General features: G+C 40.2%; 1 protein-coding gene across 1 annotated transcript in view; it reads left to right on the forward strand.

Moving 5' to 3' along the window:
• Agps (alkylglycerone phosphate synthase) overlaps nucleotides 1-16114 on the forward strand; it is a 98056-nt gene extending 81942 nt beyond the window's left edge. Inside the window, 1 exon segment of the mRNA NM_053350.2 lies at nucleotides 15896-16114. Coding sequence (NP_445802.2) covers nucleotides 15896-16017 — 122 coding nt within the window. The 3' untranslated portion in view covers nucleotides 16018-16114.
• The last annotated feature ends 9116 nt before the right edge of the window (nucleotides 16115-25230 follow it).

The following is a 25230-nucleotide window of genomic DNA, read 5'->3' on the forward strand; positions in this document are numbered from 1 at the left end:
TGGTGTAGAATTTCTAATGCTCCTGCTTTTTTAAATATTTGGTTCAATAAAAACCTGGGGAATATTATCACATGAGTAATTTGAGAACACTTGATATTTGGAAACATTTTTATGTCTTAGAATAACTGAACAAAGTAGGGAGATTATGTGATAGCCAACAGAATGCCTGGTTTGATGGTCTGCCTTGGTATGGAATCCATCAGCTTTCTCAGGCCCCTCATGTTAATAGAGTGCAGGTTACCTTACCTGAGAGGTGGTTGGCCATTACAGCCAAAGCTTTAAAGAAAGGAAAGAAAAACAAACCCTTTTTAGTCTTTTCCAGCCACTGTTGGAGTATACATGAACATTAGTTGTATATATAGTGAAAGGTATTTGTTCTCTCTACACCTCAGCACATTAATCAACAAATAATTGATCCCATGTGATCAAACTAAGAGATGTTTTCCCTAAGACTGCCATTATTAAAACTGTAATTTTGAGATTATCCCCAAATTCTCTGTAACAGAAACTTGTGACTGTGTATTTCTCCCTGTAATTGTATAGGCTTAGGGAAAGTACAAATGTAGAGACTAAAAGTAACTTAGGGAGGTGTATGAGGACAAATAATGACCTACAATTAAACCCTTGACCTGTCCTGAATACGTCTTGTACTTTTTGATTCCCCTCAAAACTATATTATCTAAAATGCTGTACATTTGTGTTTAAATCATTTGCATTTGCTTGCTAGAAAGTTGGGGTCCAGGAATGCAATGATTTTCTTCTATATGTTGTTTTATACTAAAATCAAGAACTGTTCTAGTACTCAGCCTCCAATTGTGTGTAGAAAGATAATGGAAGAATTTTGGTGGAAAAGGGTATTCTATAGAGTGCTTGTCTACACAGAGCATTCTTATAGACAGGGCTGGAGAAGGTTGATAATATAAGTGAATGAGATGCAAGATCATAGCAAGTGATTCCAGCACTGTTATGTCAATCTCATCCTTAATGCTGTCTTTTCTTTTCTCAAACTTCATTCTTACTCTTTCTTTCTTTTTTGTTTTTTAACCATACTTGGTATTTTTAAATTTACATTTCAAATGTTATCCCCTTTCCCAGTTTCCCCTCTAGAAACCCAATATTCCATCTCCTCTCCCCCTGCTTCTATAAGGGTATTCCCCTACCCACTCACCTACTCCCTCCCACCTCCCCGCCCTGACATTTCCCTACACTGGGGCATTGAGCCTTCCCAGGACCAAGGGCCTCTCCTCCCATTCATGACGGACAAAGTCATTCTCTGCTCCATATGTGGCTGGAGCCACAATTCCATGCCTGTGTACTCTTGGGATGGAGGTTTAGTCCCTGGGAGCTCTGGTAGGTCTGGTTGGTTGATATTGTTGTTCTTCCTATGGGGTTGCAAACCCCTTCAGCTCCTTCAGTCCTTTCTCTCTTTTCTTATCTTAACTTTCACAAATAAGTAGGTTGTCTAATGAACGTTAGAGTGGATAAATTAATCCTGTGCCTTCTTTTCCTAGTTATAACCTTTCCTTTGAAGTTCTTTTTTGTGTGTGTGTGTGCGCATGCGCATGTGCATGCGCATGTAAATGTGTACATATGTGTATCCATGGATGAAGGTCTGAGGCTGTGTGAGAACTTTCCTTGATGGTCTTCCCCATTCACTGAGGTAGGGTTTCTCAGAGGTGCTAGTGAAGGTTAGGATACAGATGAAGAAAGGGCACCAGAAAAGTCTTGCATGGACTTAAAGGCTAGGTTTGCTTCTGGACCTTACACTTTTTTTAAAAAATCAATAAATATGAGAAAAGGACCAGAGAGTGAGGATGGCAGTGTAGAGAAGGTGTGATAGAGGCTTAAATTGTCATTTAGAGAATTGATTATTAAATGGCTGTTTGTGGATGATGGTCTTAGGTCACTCATATTCTGTAGTGTGAGAAGTTTTGCCAAGATTGAAGGTGACCAAGTGATCTGAAGCAGTGCAGAGGAGAGCCCTGCTGGTGGCCTTGTGTGGTCAGGAGCTCTACTTCTGTTTCCCGACACCTGTGAGTGTATCCAGGGTTCCTAGGAGTAGCTGTGTGCAAGGTTCCCAGAGAGAGACACAGGCTGCAGTTGCTTCTCAGACGAGTAGAGCTGCTGTCTGAGAGGAGCCTACCTGTCCATGCACAGCTGTACCTGACACAAGGCACCTCTGAAGCACTGCTGCAGAAACATAAACTGTGGTAAGGTAGACTTGAGATTTGGATTTTACTTGTAAAGTTATAAAAGACCATTGGATTATCCTACCCAGTACCACAAGCGAGTCGATAAGTAATAGTTGGAAAAAGTATGAACTTTAACCTGCAATATATTGATTTTAATTTATCAACCCTTGGTCTCAAAATTATGGAAATATTCCCTGTGGGTTTTGTTTGTGATAGACACTGATCCCTAGGTCTTATAACCTGAGCCTAGGGATCTAGTCCTTAGTGATTGATTTTTGTTTTGTTTTGTTTTGTTTTGTTTGATACAAGGTATACTTAATGTCTTTTAATCTTTTATAATGTATTTTCCATATAAAATATTACTGGCCACCTAGACTAGAGAATTTGAAAGGTTTTTCTTTTCCTCACAGATGTTACACAGTCAGCCTAGGAGAATAAGTTACATTTCAGAAACTATGGGTGCTTTCATGCCCTGCTCTGTGCTTTAGATAAGTCCCCCGTTACTTCAGACAGCACTGTCAAGGCAACCACAGCGTAATAATGCCTGATTGTCAGATGGGAAGAGAAGATGAAGGAAATATTAATGTTTATACAGCTATAGATGGCTTCTGGGGTCTGTGTAACTTAATCTCCTTTAATCCTCTTCAGCACGCAGCTGAGTGACTTTATTTCAGATGGAATTCAAAATATAAGCTTTTATTGCTGGTGTAAGAATTTGAATGTAATTCAGGGCTTCACTCTTCAATCCTCTTGTCCTTACACTAAGAAGCCTAAACTATGTGAAATCATGAAATCATTTTAAATCTTTTTAAGATTGAAATTGACTGCCTGTGAAAAGAAATATTATGCATTAGTTCTCCTTTAAGACAGAACTCTTCCTTTTCTTTCATTTCCATATGTAAGATAATCACTTTTTAAACAAGTGCCACAGAAGGGAACCAAAAGTTTTAATTTTTTTATTATGTTTTTTTCTTAGTTCTTGCCCATAAATCCTTTTACTTTCTTGTTGGTTTTATACTTCTTGATTGTAGGCATCTAACATTTTCAATATTAGGCACTGCAACAGTACAGGACAGTTTATGTTCTAGTGTCTTAGTTACTTCTTCTATTCTTATAGATAATACTGTGACCCAGGCAACATATAAAAGTGTTTATCTGGAGCTCACAGTTTCAGAGGGTTAGAGACCATGACCACTAGAGCAGGGGGTGTGTAGCAGGTAGGCAGGCAGAGCAGTAGTTCAAGAGTCTACATCTTGAAACACACCAGGAGACAGATGTTAGGAATGGCATAGGCCTTTGAAACGTCAAACCACCAGTGACACACCTCCTCCAACATAACCCTATGTCTTAATCCTTCCCAAACAGTTTCACCAACCAGAGACCAAGTACTCAAATATGTGAGATTATATAGGCTATTCCTATTCAAACCATAACACAGTAAAACTACTCATACAATTGTGTAAATTTTCAAGTTCTAGGTTTAGAGATCTTGATTTGTTAATGACTTCATATGTTGAGACAATTCCATTTATTGACTTGAAGTAGAATGTGGCAAAGTTTGATTCCATATTAAATTTAGAGGCTGCTGCATTAAAAGATTTTAAATTTTCTGTCCCTTTTCTAGTATTTATTTTCTATGTGATCAGAAATAATAACTGCGTGGAAACAAATTCCAAACTACCTGATTTCTTGTAGTGCTTAGGAAAAGAACCCAGGCCTGCAGAGACATACAGACCACTTTGCATAATACTATCAAGAGGGGATGTGGTCTTGCTAAATGCTCAGTAGAGAGCTCATCCTTTCCTGTCCCCATTACCTAGCTCCTTAGTGACAGTCTCAGACCCACAACGCAAAACTATCCTGAAGACTTAATGCTGATGACTCCACAACCAAAAGATGTCCCCACTTCTGGCACCGCCTTAGTTCAAATCTGTTTGCAGTGGGCACAGAGCAGTAAGAACCCTCTTACATCTGACCCTTCCTCCCTTCCCTGCTGCATGGGAATCTTTTCTTTTCCTTTTTCTCTTTAATTCTTTAAGTCAGATTTTCTCTTCACATTCAGAAGAAAACCCAGACCCCTCATTAGTCCTTCAGTGATGCCATGCTACATGTCTCTGATACTTTTTTTCTTGCTGTTTCGCAAACATAACCTCTTTCTCCTCAAGGCTCATGCTATTCCCTCATTTTCTGCTGTTTTAGATATTTGTTTGCATGGCTCCCTTTACCTGGTCATTTAGGTCTCCAGTAAAGATGTCACTTTCCCTTGCCCACGTGTGTAGTTTTTATGTTTTCCATTTGAATTCTGTTCAGCATCAGTAATGACTTTGGTCACATTCTGTCCTCCAGCCCCAGAACACTGAGTGTCTGTGCCATAGCTCTTCCTAGGGAAGACTACAGGAGAGCAGCGTCTGTCAGGAGCACTCAGTAATGTGCAGAGAATGCACGTCATTGTGATCTGCTGAATGAGTGACTCTGCTAATACAGTCTCACAGAAATACTGTAGAGTAAACCGAGCCTTTCTGTAATTAATAGGATCCTATATCGAAGGAAGATCATAAGCTCAAGTCATTCTTGGGCTGCTGAAGTAGTCAAGTCTTTGTTAGCAATTTAGATTGAGATTCTGTCTCAAGACGAAGATTAAAGTGATGTGTGGGGTGTAGTGGGTGGTGAGCACTTGCCTCACATGCAGAAGGTCCTAAGCACCACATGTGTAAGGACACATATACATACATGCATGCCGTAAGTAGGAAAGGACATAGTCTTAGAAATAAATTGTATATTCCTAGCTCTGAGTTTACTATGAGATTGTAGGAAAGCAGGTTCTCTGAGCTGCAGTCGTCCTCACCTGCAGACCAAGAGTGATGTGCACCGCCGCAGAGGCTCGTTAGAGGATGCAGCCGTAGCGCATGCAGCACATCTACAGCCTTGCATGGAGCTGCTGAGACATTGCAGCATGTGTCTCTAAGCAGTAGGAGAGGACAGAGAGAAGGCTGGTTTATTCCCTTCATCTTTTGCACCAACCTCTGAAAAGTGGCTTGCCGTTTATTTAGAGAAGATGTGCATGTTTAAGGAGGTCTGACACTATCATTTTTATTTATAGCTTAGAGGTCTTACTCTATAGGTCTCCTGAAAATATTCATGAAAGAAAAGTAAATTCCACACTACTGGCAATGAAATTGACTATAATAAAATAACTTTGCATATTAGCTTTTCTATTTGAAGTTAAACTTTCAAATTTCCATTGCTAATCACTATAGTTTCATAAAGCAAAAGTGTTATTAATCTGAATGTTAAATAACAAGTTTAATTGTGCTGTTAGGCTTACTATTAATGCTTTTGAGATATTCCTAATTTTATAATTTTATATGTATAAAAGATTTTCCTCACTTGCTCCCTGAACTGGAAAATTTAAGCTGGCCTCAGCAGCGTGTTTCTTTATGGACCTTCAGGCAGTGTCATGGCACTCTCAGTACTGTGGTTGGTTGGTTGGTTGGGTTTTTTGTTATTATTTTGTTTTGTTTTTTGTTTCAGAGTAGAAGAACTGTGAGCTAGGAGAGTATTGATGCAATTTCTCTCGGAGGGTTTGGCCTGTAATTGTGATTAATAACAGTTGCTTTCACTATCTGGAAACAGACAGGCTGGTTTGTCTGCCTACAATCATGCTGTGATAAATGGAGCTATTTTAACTTTGGTTTTGTGTATCAGAGAAAACAGATGTAGCCTGGAACTTGAGGCTGAAGGAAATAGAGTCTGCTTTCTTAATCTTCATAGCTCTTGTCTCTGCAGCTGATTTGCTGGTCAGTTTAAACAATAAAGTTTGTGTCAGCCACATATTTAACTTGAACTTGAACTTACAATTTTAAGCCATTCATTTCTTAAATTATTCTTCAGGCCCTTTGTCAATAAATAAAATACTCTGATTGCATTTACCAGTCTTAGTTGAAATATTGGTATCTGAGCAAATCAAAGCTGTTGTTACTTTTCTCCCCCCTGGCTGTCAGAGTAGAAAGCAGTGCCATCAGAAACGTTTGAAGTAAAAGAAGCTGAGCAGAGCATCTCTTGGAAACCTGTAATGTGAACCAGAAGATAGGAAGGAAGGAGAGGAGGAAGGAAAAGAGACTCTTGGCCATTGCATGGGGCTCTGTCTAGAAAATCTCGGAGAATGTTCAAAAACAAGAGTCAGCAAGAATACATAAAAATTTAATTCCACACAAAAATTAACAACAAATGTACAAACCAAAATCTAAAATATAACAGCATTCATAACTGCTAAAAAATGAAATAAATGTACATAGGCTTCAATCCAAGAAAATACTCATAGGCTTTATAATCTAAAAATTACAGAATGACAATGGGAGGAGCCAAGGAAATCCTATGTAAATAAATGGAAGGCCTATTCCTGTAAAAGTGTGTCAGCTTTGTACAAACTGATCTATCTTTTAAAACATATTTTCTATTAGAATTTTAGCAGGGTTTTTCTTATGGATCTGGGAAAGATTTTTCAAAATTTATGTGATAAGACAAAGAAATTAGAATAATTTTGAAAAAAGGATAAACATATCTTTCTGATTTTGAGCCTTATCTGTAAGCACACATGCATGTAACCGTGCACACAAAAGAACATTGAAGCAGACCTACATCCAGACAGAAATGAACCCAAAATGGATTATTATCTTAAGTGTAAAACATGAAGCTCTAAAACTATTAAAAGTAGTACAAGGAGAAAATCCTCAGCCCTACAGACAGGCAGAGGATTCTTGGACTGGATCAATAGTCTAGTCCATAAAGGGACAAACTGGTTAGCTGGACTCAACTATAAAAAGATGAAGGGGGACCAGTGTGGATGTCTTTCAGCCTGTGAAGGGCTAAAGGAATCTTGCTACTCTGTGTTCTGGGATTTTATTCAGTGACAAAAAATGGAGAAAACGATTAAACTATCACTACTTGGATGCATCTCTGTGGGACTGTGTTGAGTGTATAAGAGCCAGTCTCAGTGGCTTCCTGCCCTCAGGATTCTGTAACAGTTTCGACAGGACAAAACAGTTGAGAAGAGATTAGTGGTCCAGGAGTCAGGCTGGGGAGGTAGCTGGAGACAGGTATACATGGATGCTTTGGAGGTAAAGCTGGTCTACATCTGGATTGTACCAGGGTCAAAGCCATGACCTCTGATAGTCAGCAGCTGTGTAGTATAGCCAACAGATTTTACATCACATCAGATTAGAGAGCAAAATGTTTGACCTTTTACGTTAATATTCTTCTTAATGGCTGGCTTTTTCTCTCAGAGCTTTTTTAATACACTTATTACTATTTTTCTACCGAAGCAATGTAAATAGATCTACCAATAGTTAAAAACAAATTTACTTTGTAGTACATCAGATGTAGCAAACTTTGAGCTCACAGGGAAAATCTCTATCAAGTGCACTGCTTGTCCCCCTCCCACTTAGGCAAGCTGCAGAAGCTCAATCTCAGACCAAGGGCTGTGATAACATGTTTGTTAGGTGCTAGTCCTATAGTGTCCTCCAGCCCCACAGGCACTATTAGAAAAGAATGGCAACAGTTTCCTTGGACTATTAAAGACAACTTTTCCTTCCTGGTAGTTTTTCAGTATAGACCCTTCTGTACAAAGTAAGGTGTTTGTGTGATGATGCCCAGATTACATCATCATATTGTTAAAAGCACTTAACTGTTTATAGTCTGTTTCATATGGTTACCAAAGTTAGTTTTAATAGATATTTTCACATACAGTATCTGTTAAATATCTAATATCTGTTAGGTAAATTTTATTTTTGCTGTTACTCTGTAGCTGTGCAATACAATCTAGAAGCCATGATACTGCACATAGCTATTTAAACTTCTGTTTTTTTGTTTTGTTTTTTTTTTTTTTTTTTTTAACTTGAGTATTTCTTATTTACATTTCGAGTGTTATTCCCTTTCCCGGTTTCCGGGCCAACATCCCCCTAACCCCTCCCCCTACCCTTCTTTATGGGTGTTCCCTTCCCCATCCTCCCCCCATTGCCGCCCTCCCCCCAACAATCACGTTCACTGGGGGTTCAGTCTTAGCAGGACCAAGGGCTTCCCCTTCCACTGGTGCTCTTACTAGAATATTCATTGCTACCTATGAGGTCAGAGTCCAGGGTCAGTCCATGTCTAAACTTCTGTAATTAAAAATAAAAAATTACTCCCTTAGTTATACTAAGCACATTAAATGCTCTGTATCCACATATAACTTGTGGCCACTGTGATGAACCATTTTGGTTTACAATATTTTCGTGGAGGGCTGTACCACTTGCAGCGCTGATCCAGTTAGTTATATCATTGAAAGTATACCTTTATGGCAGCTGTTGGGCTCCTGGGTGGTGGATACTTGGAAACAGAGAGAGCCATGGATTTCTCAGTCTTGGCATTAGCGACATTTTTGGCCAGATAAGTTTCTGTTGGTGGAGTGCTGCTTTCTGAGTTTTGGAATGTTTAGTGGTATCCGTGGCTCCACCCAGTAGACACCTATATTAAAGCTGCTATTGCTGTGATGAGATACTATGACCAAAAGCAAGTTGGAGAGCAAAGTGTTTATTGTATATCTGGCCTGCTCTTCCGTGTGATAGCCCATCACTGAAAGGAGTCAGCATACAAGGGACCGATGCAAGGCCATGGAAGAGTGCTGTTACTGGCTTGCTTCCCATGACTTGCACAGCCTGCTTAGAAAACCCAAGACCACAACCTAGGGATGATACCACCCTGGGCCCTACTCCATCAATCATTAAATTAATAAAATGCTCTACAGATGGATCTGATCTAGGCTTTTTCTTAATCATGGTGCCTTCCTATATGATGTTAGCTTTTGTTAAGTTGACATAACACTCTGTAGCACAATGCCAATAACAGTTGCCCCATTAGGACAGCAGACATTCCATAGACGTTGCTAAGTGCTAGTCACTGCACTTGGGAATCACTAGGAGAGCTCTCGAGATTTTAAGGAAGTGAGAACTTTCAGTTCTATGCCGTGCCTTCTATACCTACTACCGAAGCGCTCTAGGTACCTCAAGAAATAATGTCAAAATACAGGAAACACAGGGTGAATATAATCAAGGAAATAAGAAAACTACATTGCTTTACTAGATTTTTGAATCCCTATGCTGTATTTTAAATGTCCTAAGAATAACTGGTTCCATTCATTTTTACTTCAATTAAATGTATTGACTATCTTACTATGTGGTAGATACTGTATTATCTAACAAGATTGCAGAGAACAGTAAGAAAGAACATTCTCTATTTTATCAGTCTTATTTTATTTAACCTGTTTTTTTTTTTCTTTGATTTCTGCTGTGTGTATAAACATCAGTTCTACTCTGGTTTAAATTTCAAGTGTAACAAATTGCTGGTGGTACTGAAGACAGATTGAGTCCAGTTCTTACTTACTCTAAAAAGAGCTATTCAAACATCAGAGCTATTAGATAAACTGTGTAGACAAATTTTAGCATAAGAAAACAACAACAGCAAAAACTGGCATTGCTAGCAAGTATTGTGATGGTGGACATTGTTATAACTACAGTACTCAGAAGTCTGAGGCAGAATGATGACAGGACGTGGTCTCAGAAGACCAACAAACCTCTAAACAAGACAGAAAGAAAATAGACATTTTAAATATTGGCAATAAGAGAAAACCTACACAACACTGTAGTGTTTATAGTCTTAAACATTCAGTTTCTTTTACAAAGTCATAAAGAGTCATAGTCCCATCTCAGGTTCTCTTACTGGCTAATGCTATCACTTCTCAGGTAGAGATCAGTTGCCTGGCATTTATGAAGCATGCAGTTTTTCCAGAAGCAACCAATAACAATGTGCTTTACTACACAAGTCAGAGCGCTTTCTAAGTTGAATCTCCCTTTAAGAGACATGATCAGTCTACCAAGTAACTCAGTCTGATTGTCCATTGTTTTTCTCTGTTCTCATTAGTACCTAACAGATCCTAGAGGATCCCAAACTTCTTCTGACAAGATATTGGGTATACATCTAGCATTAGTTCTATAAATCTAGCAGTAGTTTCTTCAGACTAAGTAATGGAAAAATGAGAAGCTTATGGGACCTAGAGAGAGATGGCTCAGTGGTTAAGGATGCTTTCTTCACAGTCATGAGGATCAGAGTTCAGAGACCAGCACTCAACATAACAAACTGGGTATCTGGTACACTTCTGTAACCCCAGCTCTGAGTAGGGCAGAGACAGGAGGATCTGCTACTGTAGCTGAGAAAATGCGATCACTATGTTCAGTGAGAGGACCTTTGAGGAATAGAGGAAGACACCCAGCATCCTTTTTTGACTTCCACATGCACAATATACCATACACTAAAGGAAGGACCAATGAATGTAGGAAAAGAAAGGGAAGGGAAGGGAAGGGAAGGGAAGGGAAGAGAAGGGAAGGGAAGGGAAGGAGGGAGGAAGGAAGGAAGGAAGGAAAAGCTTAAAAAGTCACTCCTTAGAGCCCTCCTGTAAGACCACGTCTCCATGACTTTCTTCCTAAGATATGACTCACACATTAAGGCTGAGTTGGTACTTGGCGTGCTGACTGTGGCTTTGCTTGTTACTTGTTATTACTCATTTTGAGGTAATGGGGACTAAGATCAGGCCTGTGCATGCATGCTGGACATGTCCTATACCCTTAGTTCTCAAGATATGGCTGTTGAAGTAATGGCTGTTACTTTTGGCTTTTGCTAATTCTCCTTTTGTTCTTCAGCTTTACTGAGCTTCTTAATAATTAGTCTATTTAATAGTCAGTTCTTTTCTACTCTTTCTGATCCACTGCACTCTCTTGTGTCCTCCTCCCTTCTTCACTTTACCACTGCTCTGTGTGCCAGCCCTCCCATCGCGTTCTTCTGTCTAAATCTGTGAACATCTTTCAATCAAACTGTGACCAGCAAGTTAAATATATCTAGATAAAGAGACCTCTGTGTTCAGCTGGCTCCAATTTATTCCTTTTAAGGTAGAATTATTTAGTAGTTTCTGCTAAATCTTAAACCACAAAGAGGAGTTCCAGATAATGTGGTCAGACTAGCCCTCATATCCACATTTTTAACATATGACACCACTTACTTCACTCTTAACCGTGTGTGTGTGTGTGTGTGTGTGTGTGTGTGTGTGTGTGTGTGTACACATATGCCAGTATGTGTATGAGGAGTCCAGAGATTCACATTGAGTATCATTCTCATTCACTCTGTACCTTAGTTTTTGAGATGAGGACTCTTACTGAACCTAAAATTTGCCTTCTGTGCTAGCCTAGTGAGCCAGCAAGCCCCAGGGACCTGCCTGTCTTTGCCCATGCCCAGCACTGTGGTTACAGACAAATGTCCCCTGCCTGGCTTTTATATAGGTCCTGAAGATACAAACTCAAGTCCTCATGCTTTTTTTGTAGGGCAAACCCTTTATCATTGAGTCACTTCTCTGGCTCCTGGTTTTTGTTTTTTTCGTTTTGGTTTTTTTTTTTCCATCTTTATTAAATTGGGTATTTCTTATTTACATTTCAAATGTTATTCCCTTTCCTGGTTTCCAGGCCAACATCCTCCTCCCCTTCTCTATGGGTGTTCCCTTCCCCATCCTCCGCCCATTACCATTCTCCCCCCAACAATCGGGTTCACTGGGGGTCCAGCCTTGGCAGGACCAAGGGCTTCCCCTCCCACTGGTGCTCTTACTTGGCTATTCATTGCTACCTATGAATTTGGAGCCCAGGGTCAGTCCATGTATAGTCTTTAGGTAGTGGCTTAGTCCCTGGAAGCTCTGGTTGCTTGGCATTGTTGTACATATGGGGTCTCAAGCCCCTTCAGCTCTTTCAGTCCTTTCTCTTGATTCCTTCAACGGGGGACCCGTTCTCAGTTCAGTGGTTTGCTGCTGGCATTCGCCTATGTATTTGCCATATTCTGGCTGTGTCTCTCAGGAGAGATCTACATCCGGTTCCTGTCAGCTTGCACCTCTTTGCTTCATCCATCCTATCTAGTTTGGTAGCTGTATATGTATGGGCCACATGTGGGGCAGGCTCTGAATGGGTGTTCCTTCAGCCTCTGTTTTAATCTTTGCCTCTCTATTTCCTCCCAAGGGTATTCTTGTTCCCCTTTTAAAGAAGGAGTGAAGCATTCGCATTTTGGTCATCCTTCTTGAGTTTCATGTGTTCTGTGCATCTAGGGTAATTCGAGCATTTGGGCTAATAGCCACTTATCGATGAGTGCATACCATGTGTGTTTTTCTGTGACTGGGTTACCTCACTCAGGATGATATGATTTTCTAGTTCCATCCATTTGCCTATGAATTTCATAAAGTCATTGTTTTTGACAGCTGAGTAATATTCCATTGTGTAGATGTACCACATTTTCTGTATCCATTCCTCTGTTGAAGGGCATCTGGGTTCTTTCCAGCTTCTGGCTAATAGAAATAAGGCTGCTATGAACATAATGGAGCATGTGTCAGCTGTGAATTCTTTGTTTAGCTCTGAACCCCATTTTTTAATAGGGTTATTTGTCTTCCTGCAGTCTAACTTCGTGAGTTCTTTGTATGTTTTGGATATAAGCCTTCTATCAGTTGTAGAATCAGTAAAGATCTTTTCGTAATCTGTTGGTTGTCTGGCCCCTGTTTTTGTTTTTGTTTGGTTTTTTGTTTTGTTTTAATGCTATGAATCATACTATAAAACACATTATTCTTTGAATCTGTCCAAAGAGCTATGTAAAGTAAATGATTTCAAAAAACATCCCTGAACCTCCTATTTTCTTTACTCTTCTAGAAGAACACATTTAAAGTCCTGTTTATTCAGTAAAAGACACAGGTAGACCCAGTTGGCAATCAGACTGTAGTGTGATCAGGAAAAGATGTTCCTGGCTACTGGATCTCAGGTAGCCACCAACAGCACACATAGGATAGTCGTGGGGAATATATACACTTTCATGCCATACATTTCTTTGTAGCCTGCTGCATAGCGGGAGTGTTCAAGTTGTCATATATGCTGTTTGTAGTGATCCAGTCATTCTTCCCATCTGATAGGGAGTGCTCTATAAAGGGAACTGCGTCTTTTCAGAAAATAAGCTGTGCAAGTGTTTAAGGTGTCACCATATAAGTATTTAGCATATGTGTCACATGTGTATGGATGATTATGACCTCTGATTGATGAATATCAAGCAAGCTAAGAATTTTCTGAAGTACATGTGGTCCAGCTCTGTAATGAAAGTCTGTGCTTGGAAGCCCCTGTCTTCTGGGCTTAGGCCTGTGCTGTTTTAATTTATTGATGTATTGGGCTGCCATAGAGTGTTTTCCAGAATCTCAGGACTGTTTCTAGTCACTTTAATTAGTAAGCCTCATGGGATGTTTATATTTAATCTGCTTCCTCCTAGCACATGTACTCTACAGTGTAGTTGGCTTAATTTGCTAAGCAAAACCAAAGCTTTCTAGTCGCTTTACTTGGGTAAGTTAAGCTTTCCAATGTCCTGACTTAGCTGTTTCTGTTACCAGCATCAGAGCAGTTCACAGACTGGTACCACCAATGGGTTAAATTCCTTTATCAAACATGTTTATGAGGGGCCACAGCTATGCCTTCTCTCCTGCTGCTTACTAGTTCACTAATCAAATGTATGTTAGATTGATTATTGCAAAAGTATAAACCATAGAAAATTTGACAAGATAGATGTGTAAATTATCCTTCTGACAGAACTAATGATGCACTCCAAGCACCTTCTGTTTTCCAGTGCTTGGTGAGTGACTTCATTAAGTATGCAACGGCTGTTGGGTGGCTTCTCAGACAATGGCTCAGTTCCTTGTGGAATTGCATTATTACTGGAGGTGTAAAACCAGGCAGACAAGCTAGCTGTTGGGTGTCCTGCTGAGCTTCTAATGTGCTCCATCTTGTTGGAGCAGTTGTTTGCCGTCTTTTCAGGACAATTACATCCATAACCACAGGACACATTCAGTGAAGCTATATTACAGATAACCGTGGAGACTGGCACGGACTGCTCTTCATTCCTCTCCCCTGAGCGGCTGCAGCATGGGTAGCACCTTCCCCAAGTCAGAGTAGCTGCATCCCTCTATCTGTCTAGCTGTCTTTCTATCTAGCCATATTCCTGTCTGTCTGTCTGTCTGTCTGCCTGCCTGCCTGCCTGCCTGCCTGCCTACCTGTCATCTATCTATCTCAGAGCAAATCCGGAAACACAGGATTTCTCAACTTGTGTAGGATGTTCTAAATGAATAGGTCAGTCCATGTGCAGATGAAACAGCTCAGGCTGTAGCACAGTGCTGAGATGATAATGGTCCTGTCAGAGATCTTCAGGTAGAGGCTGTGACAGGAGTCCTTACGTGTGGCATCTGTTTTCAGAAGAGATCTCTAAACAGAAACTTCCTTTTTGAACTTCAGCCCTCCCCCCATTAAACTTTGTTCCCCTTATTATAACAGCACAGTGCTTTGACATTTTGATGCCTTACTCTCTGAAGCATCGTGCCATTTGGTTTAGATGATGAGTTAGTGATTTTCCAGAGAACGGGACCTGAAAGCTTCTTTGAGCTGAGCTGACATGGTATTTAAGGTTCCCAAAGGCAGGTGCTGTGATGTATTGCTGTAGCCTGACAAATGGGGGTGCACTTTAGAGTGACAGGCCGAAGACTTTAATGAGAGGCTTCCCATTTCTGTTGGCCAATTAAGTCTCTGTTGATGACTTTGGGTCATAATGAACATTTGTGCAAAGTGGCCATTTGAATTCAGTTATTTTATAATAATGCATATGTTCAAGAAGCACTCACTGAAAATAGCTCTAAAGTAAATTAAGATACTCATTTTGTCATGCTAAAGTCAATAAACTGCTTTGCTTTCAGTGCCAAAGCAAGTTGACAGATTTTTTTTTTTTATTTGCCTCTCATAAAAGTTTTAGGTAGAAAAGGTTGTTTTGTACTTAGTGCCTTTAAAAATGATTAACACTGCTAATTATTGTGATACTTCATTGCCTCAAATGTGTAAGCCCTAAAACAGGTAAAAAAAAATAAATAAAATAAAACGGTCAGTTCATAAGAGGGGATTAAATTTAAAACAGATTAGATGCCTGCTTTTGTATGTACCAGAAACAAAAAACAAACATCGAGTTTGGACCTGACAGAACAAAGAACGCCAAGAGCGTGTATGTTGCCTGGGGTATGTGGGTTCATTTTAAAGCACTTGGAAAAGAATTTTAATTGGAAAGATTCATAACTAGATCTTTTTTCCCCCAGAATCCTTTAAGTCAGATTTTCTCATTTCTTTTAATTGTATTTCTTAAAGTAGTTTAAAGATCTGTCATTTTTTTTTTAATCTACCCAAACAGATTGATTTTTCTATGATACTTTTCTTCAGTAAACTTCATTTTCTACAAAATTTTGGGTAGTTATGACAAGGGTCAGGCTCTCTTGATAAGCATGAGTCTTTTCATCTTGTTATTTGTAAAATAGGCTGTAATCTCAGTCCAGACTTCCGTCAATCTCTGTTTCATAGTTTACAGAGAAAGGAGACACTGTGGGGCAGACTTCCCCTGGGAGTGCATGGGGCTTAATGAGCTTGACAGTCTGGTGGGCTCAATAAATCACATAAAGCAAAACATTTCTCATTTTTGAATAAAAACATTTATCACACAGTGTTTGTTCACTCATGGTCACAAGATTGATTGGTTTCCAGCATTCAAGGTGTGTATTGAAGCCTTTTTATTTTGTTTTCCAGTGGGCAAGTTACGAAAGCAGTGGCTAAAGGAGAGCATCTCTGATGTCGGCTTTGGGATGCTAAAGTCTGTCAAAGACTATGTGGACCCCAGTAACATCTTTGGAAACAGAAACCTTTTATAACTCCATTAATATCATTATGGAAAATGTTACCTTTTAAAAAGTCATCAGCTATGGTTATACCAGTAATCGAATATATCATGGGACTGTATTTCAGCTATGTTTGTTTGTTGGTTTAAAATGAGTTGGTTTTTGTTCTGTGCTTTGTTTCTACATCTATAGATTGACAGATGGCGTTCCTGGGTCTCATTGTAGGTGTACCAGTTTATAGCCAACTAACTGGTTGTCATTTCAGATTTTAGTCAGGCAGCACAAGGCTGCCCATTATCTGAGGACTATGCTGCCAGCTGTCTTACATGCGCCTCCTCTAGGTGAGCCAAGGCAGATGGTGTCATCCATTGCTCATCTAGCCTCTCTTCTGTTCTGTCCTTTCTTAAACATTTCTCTAAAGCAGATAATCTAGCAAAGACTCTGCTGGTGAGAGATATTTGTGTATGTTGTTAAAAGCATACTTTCCTGTGAGTAGGTCATTGAGGAGGATGCTCATGACAGAGCTGGTAGTCTGTTCCTAGCATGCCTTCATGTATAAGGTGCTCAGCCTAAGCTTTGCTTGAAGTGCATACATGTTACAAACTTAAATTGCCAACATAGAAATTACTCTGTGAGCAGACACACTTTTGTCCTCCGTGTCTGTTTCTAGGAAGCTGTGAGCTGTATTTGTATCACTGAAGTGTGACCTATAGCTGTGTCCTGGATCATTCATAACATGCTGTGTAAGAACAGCTGACTTACTACACAGGAAGGGCAGGTTGTACCATGAAGTGAAGGCCATTGTCTGTCCTCCAACCCTCAGGTTTCTTCTGTCCTGTGCTTGTTAATCTGCACAAGCAGCTGCAGCGTGAGCAAAAGAAAGGCTCCTGAACCTGCTGTCTCCAGTTCAAAGAATATTTGGCTAAAGAAATAGTAGTTGACTCTTGGATTTGAAAGCCTCAATAATTTCAATGACAACAATCTTTTTTTCTAATTAGCTACAAATAGCCTGATAAATTTTCATGGAAAAATAGTTTCAGTTTAATTCTTAATAATAGTTTAATGCTTTTTTGAATTACTGGTTTAACCTAAATTAGAAAAAAAAATGTATTACTGCATATGCCATAATCACAAGTTTGAAATATCCTGTTTCTTAAACAGAACATTGATCACATTTAGCAGACATTTTTACATTCAAAACTGGATATTGAAATAAGTGGAACAATTGCTTTAAATCACTGTCTGTTGAGGTTCCTGATTCACATTTTGAAATGGGTTCTTTTCTTAATGCAATACCTAACTTTTGATAATTTTTTAAAATTAAAATTTCATCAGATAATGTAAGTCAAAATGCAGACGATCCTTTAAAAGGACACACTGTCTGTCTATGTAGCAACAGCTCCAGATATGTTGGGGCAGTTTGATACCTTTTATATCTTAAGTAGCCTTAAACAGAACAGTGAAAATTTAAAATTGACAAGATATTTTTAAGACTAAAAAATAGTAAATAATTTTTAACTATTATAATTGGCCTAAAACTAATAAATTTAAATCTGTAGGAAAGTCAATATTAAGTATTAGTTTAACAACAAAAACTCAATATTTATTTTTTTGGAAGCTACCTTTTTATTGATGATTTATTTTTAATTATAAAATTTACATCATATCTTTGATTAAAGACTTTGACGATTTGAAGTAGCCGGACACGCAAGGAAATTGCCTCTAGAATTATAAGATTCTTTATAAAATGCATCCTCATGAAAGTGATTCTCTAATTGGTAGTTGAAATGTAACATTTAGTAAGATTCCAACATCTCACTGGCAGTGTCTACATGTTTCTAAGTAGTTATTTTAATAATTTCATTAGCAGATCCAGTTCCTTGCATACAGTTGTGAAAACACTTTCCTCAAGGAGTTCAGGTTTTCACAGCCCCAGCAGTCCGCACTGTCATTGTGACTGACACCTGGGTTGGTTCCCTAACACATGAGCTTTATGGCAGTTGGCAGGTTGTCTTTGTTTCCCTTTCCTGTGTATGGAGGCCTCGCCAACCTTGATTCTATAATGGTTGCTACATTTTGTATTTAGATAATTTCTACAGGAATCATTTTGGAACACAAGAATGTTTATTAGTACTGTTTCACTCTGACTGTAGATCAGGCAGCCTTCCCACACACTCAGGGAGGCGCCTCAGTGTAGACTGTGTGTGCAGAGGGACATGAGCTCATGAATATGCACAAAGCACTTAAACCTTGTCTCTTCTCTCAGAAGCGTCTGCACGTGGCTTCATGAAGCTAAGCCCAGGAAAATATTGTTCTCTGAAGCATCTTAACTCATAGATTATTTCTTTAAAAGATGTTCTGTTTGATATCAGAAGCCCGTAACACCGACTTGTCCTTCTTACGTTAGTCATCTGTGTGATATTTTGCTTAAGTCTGATGATGTCACATTCACATTGGGGTTTCAGTGGGATGGGAACTTGCTGCTCGAGAGAAATGGAGTCAAGTACCAAACACTCAACAGACAGGCAGTGCTGACCTTGGAGAAACTGCTGCATCCACGTGGTGCGCTGTGTAGTGTGGTGCATAAGTGAATGGAATCTTATGCTGTGGTCCTTGAGCCTCTCAGTTAGCTGAATTGTGGAGACCACGTGTTTCTTGTGTCCAGCATTTTATCAAGGAATAAAGGATTAAACTGCTTTTTTTTTTTTTTAGAAATGGTAGGCTGTTACTGAGAATGCTTACATAAATAGGATTATTGACCTGAAGTTATTTATGAGTCTGGAAGCCTTGCAGTGTGCATATTTGTGTTGCTGTGTTTTGGAAAACAAAAGCTCAATAAAAAAACAAGCTTCCATTGGTGTATATGTTATATCAGATATAAACACATGTAAGAACCCCCCACCCCCTCCAGAGTATTGTAACAGTCCTAGTTTGCATATTTGAAAAGGCCTTTGTGCATGTTAATCCCAGAGATATTTCTTTGTCATACTCTTTCATACCAATAGCTTCTAAGTGTAACCGATCAGAGAAGCTCTGATGTCCTAATCTGAAGTGTGGTGCTCCAAGTGGGGCCAGCTTTGGTAGCACTGTCAGAGCGCAGTGATGCAGAGGGATTGCCTCACACCATGCACTCACAACACTTGAGGCAGCCTCAGTTGCTGTCTGTGGAAGGTGTATCTCCAGTTTGAGGAGCATGAGACACAGGGGTCAATCGTGTTAGTAATTCTGAGTGTTTTTCCCTTCACCTAATCTTCAGTGATTTCAACAGAGGCTTAGCCTTTAATAGGAGAAAGCAGGGAGCACAGCAGGTGCAGGTTAGGGCTAAAGAGCTCCGCGTTTTCTGCCCTTGGCTTTGTCAGCTGTGTAGGCTTGGCTTGGATCAGGGCTTTAAGTTCCATTATGAGCCATCTGCCTACAGAGTCATTGAATTCTTACTAATTTCTCTTTACTGAAGAAAGAAAGTCCTGCAAGTATAAAAGGTTTTCTTAAACTGTTGAAGTATGTGTCTGACGTGAAGGATGTAACTCAGCTTTCTGTTCCTTAAGCCAAATAGTATTTGTCTTCAGTGTGAAACTTAACTGTAAAAACTGCTTGTATAATGTCAAGAGATTATAGAAACATTATTAATAAAATGGACATGAGCCTATGATTTTTTTTAAATCAAAGGAGGTGTGGGGCTGTTTTTCTTCTGTATGCATATACGTTTTCAACTTTACTGTTTTACTCTGTACTTCCACAGATTTGAAAGTAGAAAATAATTTTTATAAGTCTGCTAATGTAGCATTATCTAGACACCCTAACTATGACTAAACCCCTTTGGCTTTACAACTGAACATATCATAAGCTAAGTTGTATCGGTCTCTGGTTATTTTTAAATCAAGACTAAACGCCTAGGTGGGGTTGAGTCTGTGATTCTGAAACATTCTCTTTCAAACCTGGAGAATCCCAGTGAACATTCTCACGCTCTAAGTGCAATCAGCTCCTTAATGGAGGGAGTAAAGATCACAGATGGGTACCATACCTGAGCCAAAGAACCCTCACAGAATTACGACAAGTTCTGTGAATGTGAAAGGCTGCCTCCCCCAAAGAATATTTTTTAAGAGAAAATAATAATACATTGTTTGATGAAGTGCTTTTTTAGATACTAGGGGTTTGCTTTCTGACAGCAAGGAAACAGGAGAAAGATCTTGAGCAAAGACTGCTCGGTCACACATGCCATTTGGAAAACAGCCAATGTTGGTACTGTTGGTGAGCAGCGCTGCGTGTGTCCCGTGAAGCACCTCCATCCCTTTGACTGACACAGAGGTCCTGCCATGCCTGTATCAGTGTAGTTTCAATAAATAGGTATTTATTGAGTGATGACTTAAACACTATGCCCTAAAAGCTCACAGTGCCTTGTTGGGATTTTTCTCTTTTTCCATGAAACAATTTAAAATGGCAGAGATGGTTTAGCAATTCCTCTTCAAGACACAGCAGGATTTGGTGACTGCATGCAGAAACACTGTTCAGTGTTGGTTTGGGTTATCTGTATTTAGTCAGTTACATGCAGGACTCAAACATTGAGTCAGTCTGTGAGATGTGTGTCTACTTCTCATTCCTACCGTTTACCCAGTAGCCCTGAGATGAAGGGTGGCGAGTGCAGATACTTGGCGAGTCCTGAGACACCCACTGTATGCTTTTGGCTTTGCTCACACAGCTCTCTAAGGAGTAAAGCGGGGGGGGGGGGGGGAGTGGGGTTCCTAGTCCTTATACCACGTGTCCGTCTTCTTTGTGTGTGATGGTGCCTTCCGAATAATGAGTGTTTTGTTTCTGCATAGCAACAAATCCTGTGAGAAGTAGGTGTGTTCTATACAGCCTTGTGCTTTTGTTTTTTTTACTAGGCCTGTGAAATACTTGGCTCTGATACATCTTGACTTGAATAATACCTTATCCTGAGTCTTCCTCCATGGCAGTACATGTTTGGCCGGTACTGTAGCAATCTTTTGGGAATTACATGTGGTTAAGATGTGTATGTAAGCCATTATACTGCTGTAACTAATGCATAGGAAACAACTCTCCCCTTCACACTTACAGCCTAGAAGTGGATCTGTAGTGGGCGGTGACATCCCTGAGAGGTTCTAGTCCGGCCTGTCAAGTTCACTGAGCCACGCCATTTGTCTCACAAGGGCTCAACGCATAGTCTGGATACCATGCTTTCAGTGTATGTTCAGAATTTATTCTCACTGGTTTTCTTAATCTTGTTCTAAAACAGAAATGCCCATGTGTATTTTTAAAGATGTGCTGGGAACAAATAAATCATTCTTAAAACCAGTCATTGTTTACAGAACTTTTTATTTCCTTGTGATTGCATTTAAACCTCGCCAGTAGCATCCTCTCTCAGAGATATCTCAGCAGTTACCAGCACTGGTTGCTCTTCTAATGACCAGGGTTTGATTCCTAGCACCTACATGGGACTCACTGCTGTCTCCAACTCCAGTTCCAGGGGGTCTGATGCCTTCTTCTGTCCCCTACCCTGTAGGCACAACATGCTTGTGGTACACAGACATCCATGCAGATAAAATACCATGCGGATAATAGACACAAAGTAAATAAATGGAGAAAAGTAAGGTATAAAGCAATTGAAGAAGACTCAACATTAACCTTGGGGTTTCCTGCATGTACCTGTGCACACACAAGTGTACCTAGACACATGAACATGTGCTTATGTGTGTACTTGCACATACATATACACATACTTAAAAAAATCCTTAGAGAGATGGGGACAAAACTTTTTTTTTAATTTTTATTTATCTAATGTATATTACAGATGGTTGTGAGCCACCATGTGGTTGCTGGGATTTGAACTCAGAACCTCTGGAAGAGCAATCAGTACTCTTAACCACTGAGCCATCTCTCCAGCCCAGGGGACAAAACTCTTAAAAGGCCACCTATTAATTTGCTGGGAAGGGAGCACCCATTAACAATGCACTTACTAGTGACTCGAGCTGTAGACACATTGGTGTTACTTTGGGGGACTTGTAACACCTGAGACTAAAAGCATCAAATGGGGATAGGCTGCCAGAACGGAAAGCCAGGGTCCTCTGGGGAGAGAAAATGCCCCCACCTGATAGCCTGTGGACAAACTGCTGCATTTTTTAAGTTGATTGATGTGGGAGGGTTCAGTATTTCCACCCACCCCTAGGCTGGTGGTCCTGGAAACAGAAACCAGGCTGAGGGAGCCATGGGAAAGCAAGCCGGTAAACAGCAGTCTTCCAAAGTCTGCATCAGCTCCTGTTTCCACGTGTCTGCCCCGACCCTCAGTGATGCACTGTGATGTGGAACTGTAAGCTGGAGTTAAACCCTTTCCTCCCCAGACTGCTTCTGGGTGTGCTGTTTATCACATCAATGGTAATAACCATAAGAAAACATCCAACTCACAACCATCATCAAGGCATCCTAATGTGGGGCAAAACCCATCACGACAATTCTGTGAGGATTCCATCTGAGCTGTTCCTCTAAACAGGTCTGTCCCCCCTGGGGAGCGAGTGTCCTCTTCTGTGCAGCGGCCGTCTCACTGCAGATGGCCCACTTCTGTTCTCCCTGGTATGCTGGTTTCTGCTGGTCTGCCTCTGGTGAGTGGTATGAGTTTGCCCTGTATATCCAGCCTTCACAGATAGTGCACCATCGCCGTACCTGAGACCACATTCAAAGAGCAGCTGTCTTGAATCCAAATCCTTTGATACATGTGTAGCACCAAGAAACGATCTAACCGATCTAACACTCATTGTCTTTAAGCCCACAGAGATCCACTTCCCTCCACTTGCTGGAATTAAGGCGTATGCTGCTCTACTCTGGCCTCTGGCTCTTTTTTTTTTTTTTTTTTTCTGACTTATTTCCTTTTTGGTCACTCTTCCAAAGTTACTTTGGATTTCAAGATGGATAAACACCCTTTTGACAAGGTTCTGAAACTATCCCTGATCGACAGCAAGTTTTGCAGGTCACACCATCTCAGATGAGACCCACCACCATTCTTGGAGGAGTTAGCTTAGAGGAGTCCAGTTGCTCCCCTTGGCTGATGACCGTGGCATCTTTCCCAAACAATCAGAACCCAAAAAACAACCCAGGAGTCGTCAGACCTGAAGCAGCACCTGCTGTTTGTTAAACTCTAGGCCTCTCTAGACATTAAAATCTCACCGTTATCCCCACAAGGATGAACTTGGGGTCACAAGTTCCTCGTTCTTCCTAGCGTGGTCAACTGAAGATCTGTTTTTAGCCTTTCACCACTCTTGATTTATTTGATTGGCACCTTGTGGGTATCTGAGCCTAGACTGAAGTGGCTCCTGTCATTGGAGCTTTTGCCTTAAAATTCTGGTAGCATTGCTTAAATTCTGTGTATTAGGAGAGCCAGGCCTATTATGGACTTTATATCCAAGCCCTTTAAAATAAGAATATGACAGTATTACAAAGACATCTTAAAACAGTAAAGCTTGATAAATAGAATCACCCCCCTTTGTCAAGAAAGGTGTTTTTTTTTTTCTTTTTTTTTTTTTTTTTTTTTTTTTTTTCGGAGCTGGGGACCGAACCCAGGGCCTTGCGCTTGTTAGGCAAGCGCTCTACCACTGAGCTAAATCCCCAACCCCAAGAAAGGTGTTTTTAGTACTACCATGTGTGCGCCACGAGTATGAAACGGTGCTTTGTGCCAGCCGTAGTCATCAGGAGGGGAAGATCTGGCATTGTAAAGTCATTCTAGAATTAGGACACAGCAAATTTCTCCACACCACACTAGCACCACAGCACACGCACACTTGAACTCACTAAATAAACAAATGCAAAACGTATTTGAATAAATATGCTAAGACTAAAACCTAGTAAATACCTCAGGAAGATTAAGAATGCCACTCTCTCCAAGCTTCTCCAGGCCTCAGCTCCAGGCTCTTGACTCCTGAGAATTTGTTGTCATTTAAGTCTGGAGAGCAGGGGTAAGGAAGGAGACAATTGCCTTGATTGAGCTTCATTCCTTCACTCAGAGGTAGAGCAGGTCGAATTACCAGACTGCATTACTAACCAGGAAATCCTAACTGCTCAGCTGCAAGGGCTAAAGAACTGCTCTGAAAAGATTTTTATGTTCTAAAAATTAAGCCGCTCGTACACGCAAACCACAAACAGCACCTGGATAAATAAACTGACCCAAGAAAGACTTGTCTGTTTGCAAGGGGAATCTGGAGAACATTTGCTTTTTAGTGGTTAACATTACTCTTTTTTTTTTTTTTTTGAAGAAAAATTGAGAGGAAATAGGGAGAAAAATTAATGTTGATTGTTGAGAATAAGATTGCAGTTCATTTACTTTCCAGTTCTTATGGGGATGTGGAAATTAAGAGGGGCCAGAGCTACATGCCACAGCAGAGGTTATCAAAGAACGTTTCTGAGATACAGATGTGCTGTGGAGTGTGGTTTCTTTAGAGGCCTCTATGATTCTCCTCGGTGTGGGATCGAACCAACACTGCCAAATGTCAGCAGCTCAGTTCATTCTTATGGATGCTGTCATCCCAATTCATTCTTACGGATGCCGTCATCCCAAAGTATTAGTCCACGTAGTAAGTCATACTGTATTTTCTAACAGAATGTGAACACCCGGGAGTCCACCCTACTCAGGCACTGTGCTGAACCTACATGCCATAACTGTGGCTAAGCTATCCCTAAAGGGGAAAAATCATCTTCACATTACAGCAGGGGCTTTTTTGTCTGCATAGAAAGGAATTTGGTCAATGTAAGAAACTGCTGAATATGTAGGCGAGAAATTCAAAATCAACAATTATATGTGGTTTAACCTATTAACCAGATCAGATTGGGTTTACATTTATGGAGAGACAGGAACAAGGGTCTGAGAAATGGGATTTTGTTTGTTTTTTGGTAGGATTCAAAAAATAAAATAAGTTGATTAGAATGAGCAGAGATCTAAGTGGGAGGCCAGAAAAAGTACTGGGGGTCGTGGATTGAAGCAATGAATACATCAGCTTCCATTCCAGGACTTTTCATCAGTTGTGGGAATGGTTATTTTGGACAGGGTGATAGCAATGGAGTAAAATTTTCTGTACCCAAGACCTGAAACAAGGAAAGTGCAGCATACTCTAAATTGTACAGCCAAGGGTAGTAGTTAATAAGCATGTTCTTCATGGCCTACAGAGTCAACCAAGAAGAGCTCACAGATGCTGAAGCAGCAATCACAGAGCCTGCATGGGTCTGTGCTAAGTCCTCTGCAAATATGTT

The sequence above is a fragment of the Rattus norvegicus genome, chromosome 3 (assembly GCF_021556685.1).
Source record: "Rattus norvegicus strain SHRSP/BbbUtx chromosome 3, alternate assembly SHRSP_T2T, whole genome shotgun sequence".
Classification (NCBI taxonomy): Eukaryota; Metazoa; Chordata; class Mammalia; order Rodentia; family Muridae; genus Rattus; species Rattus norvegicus.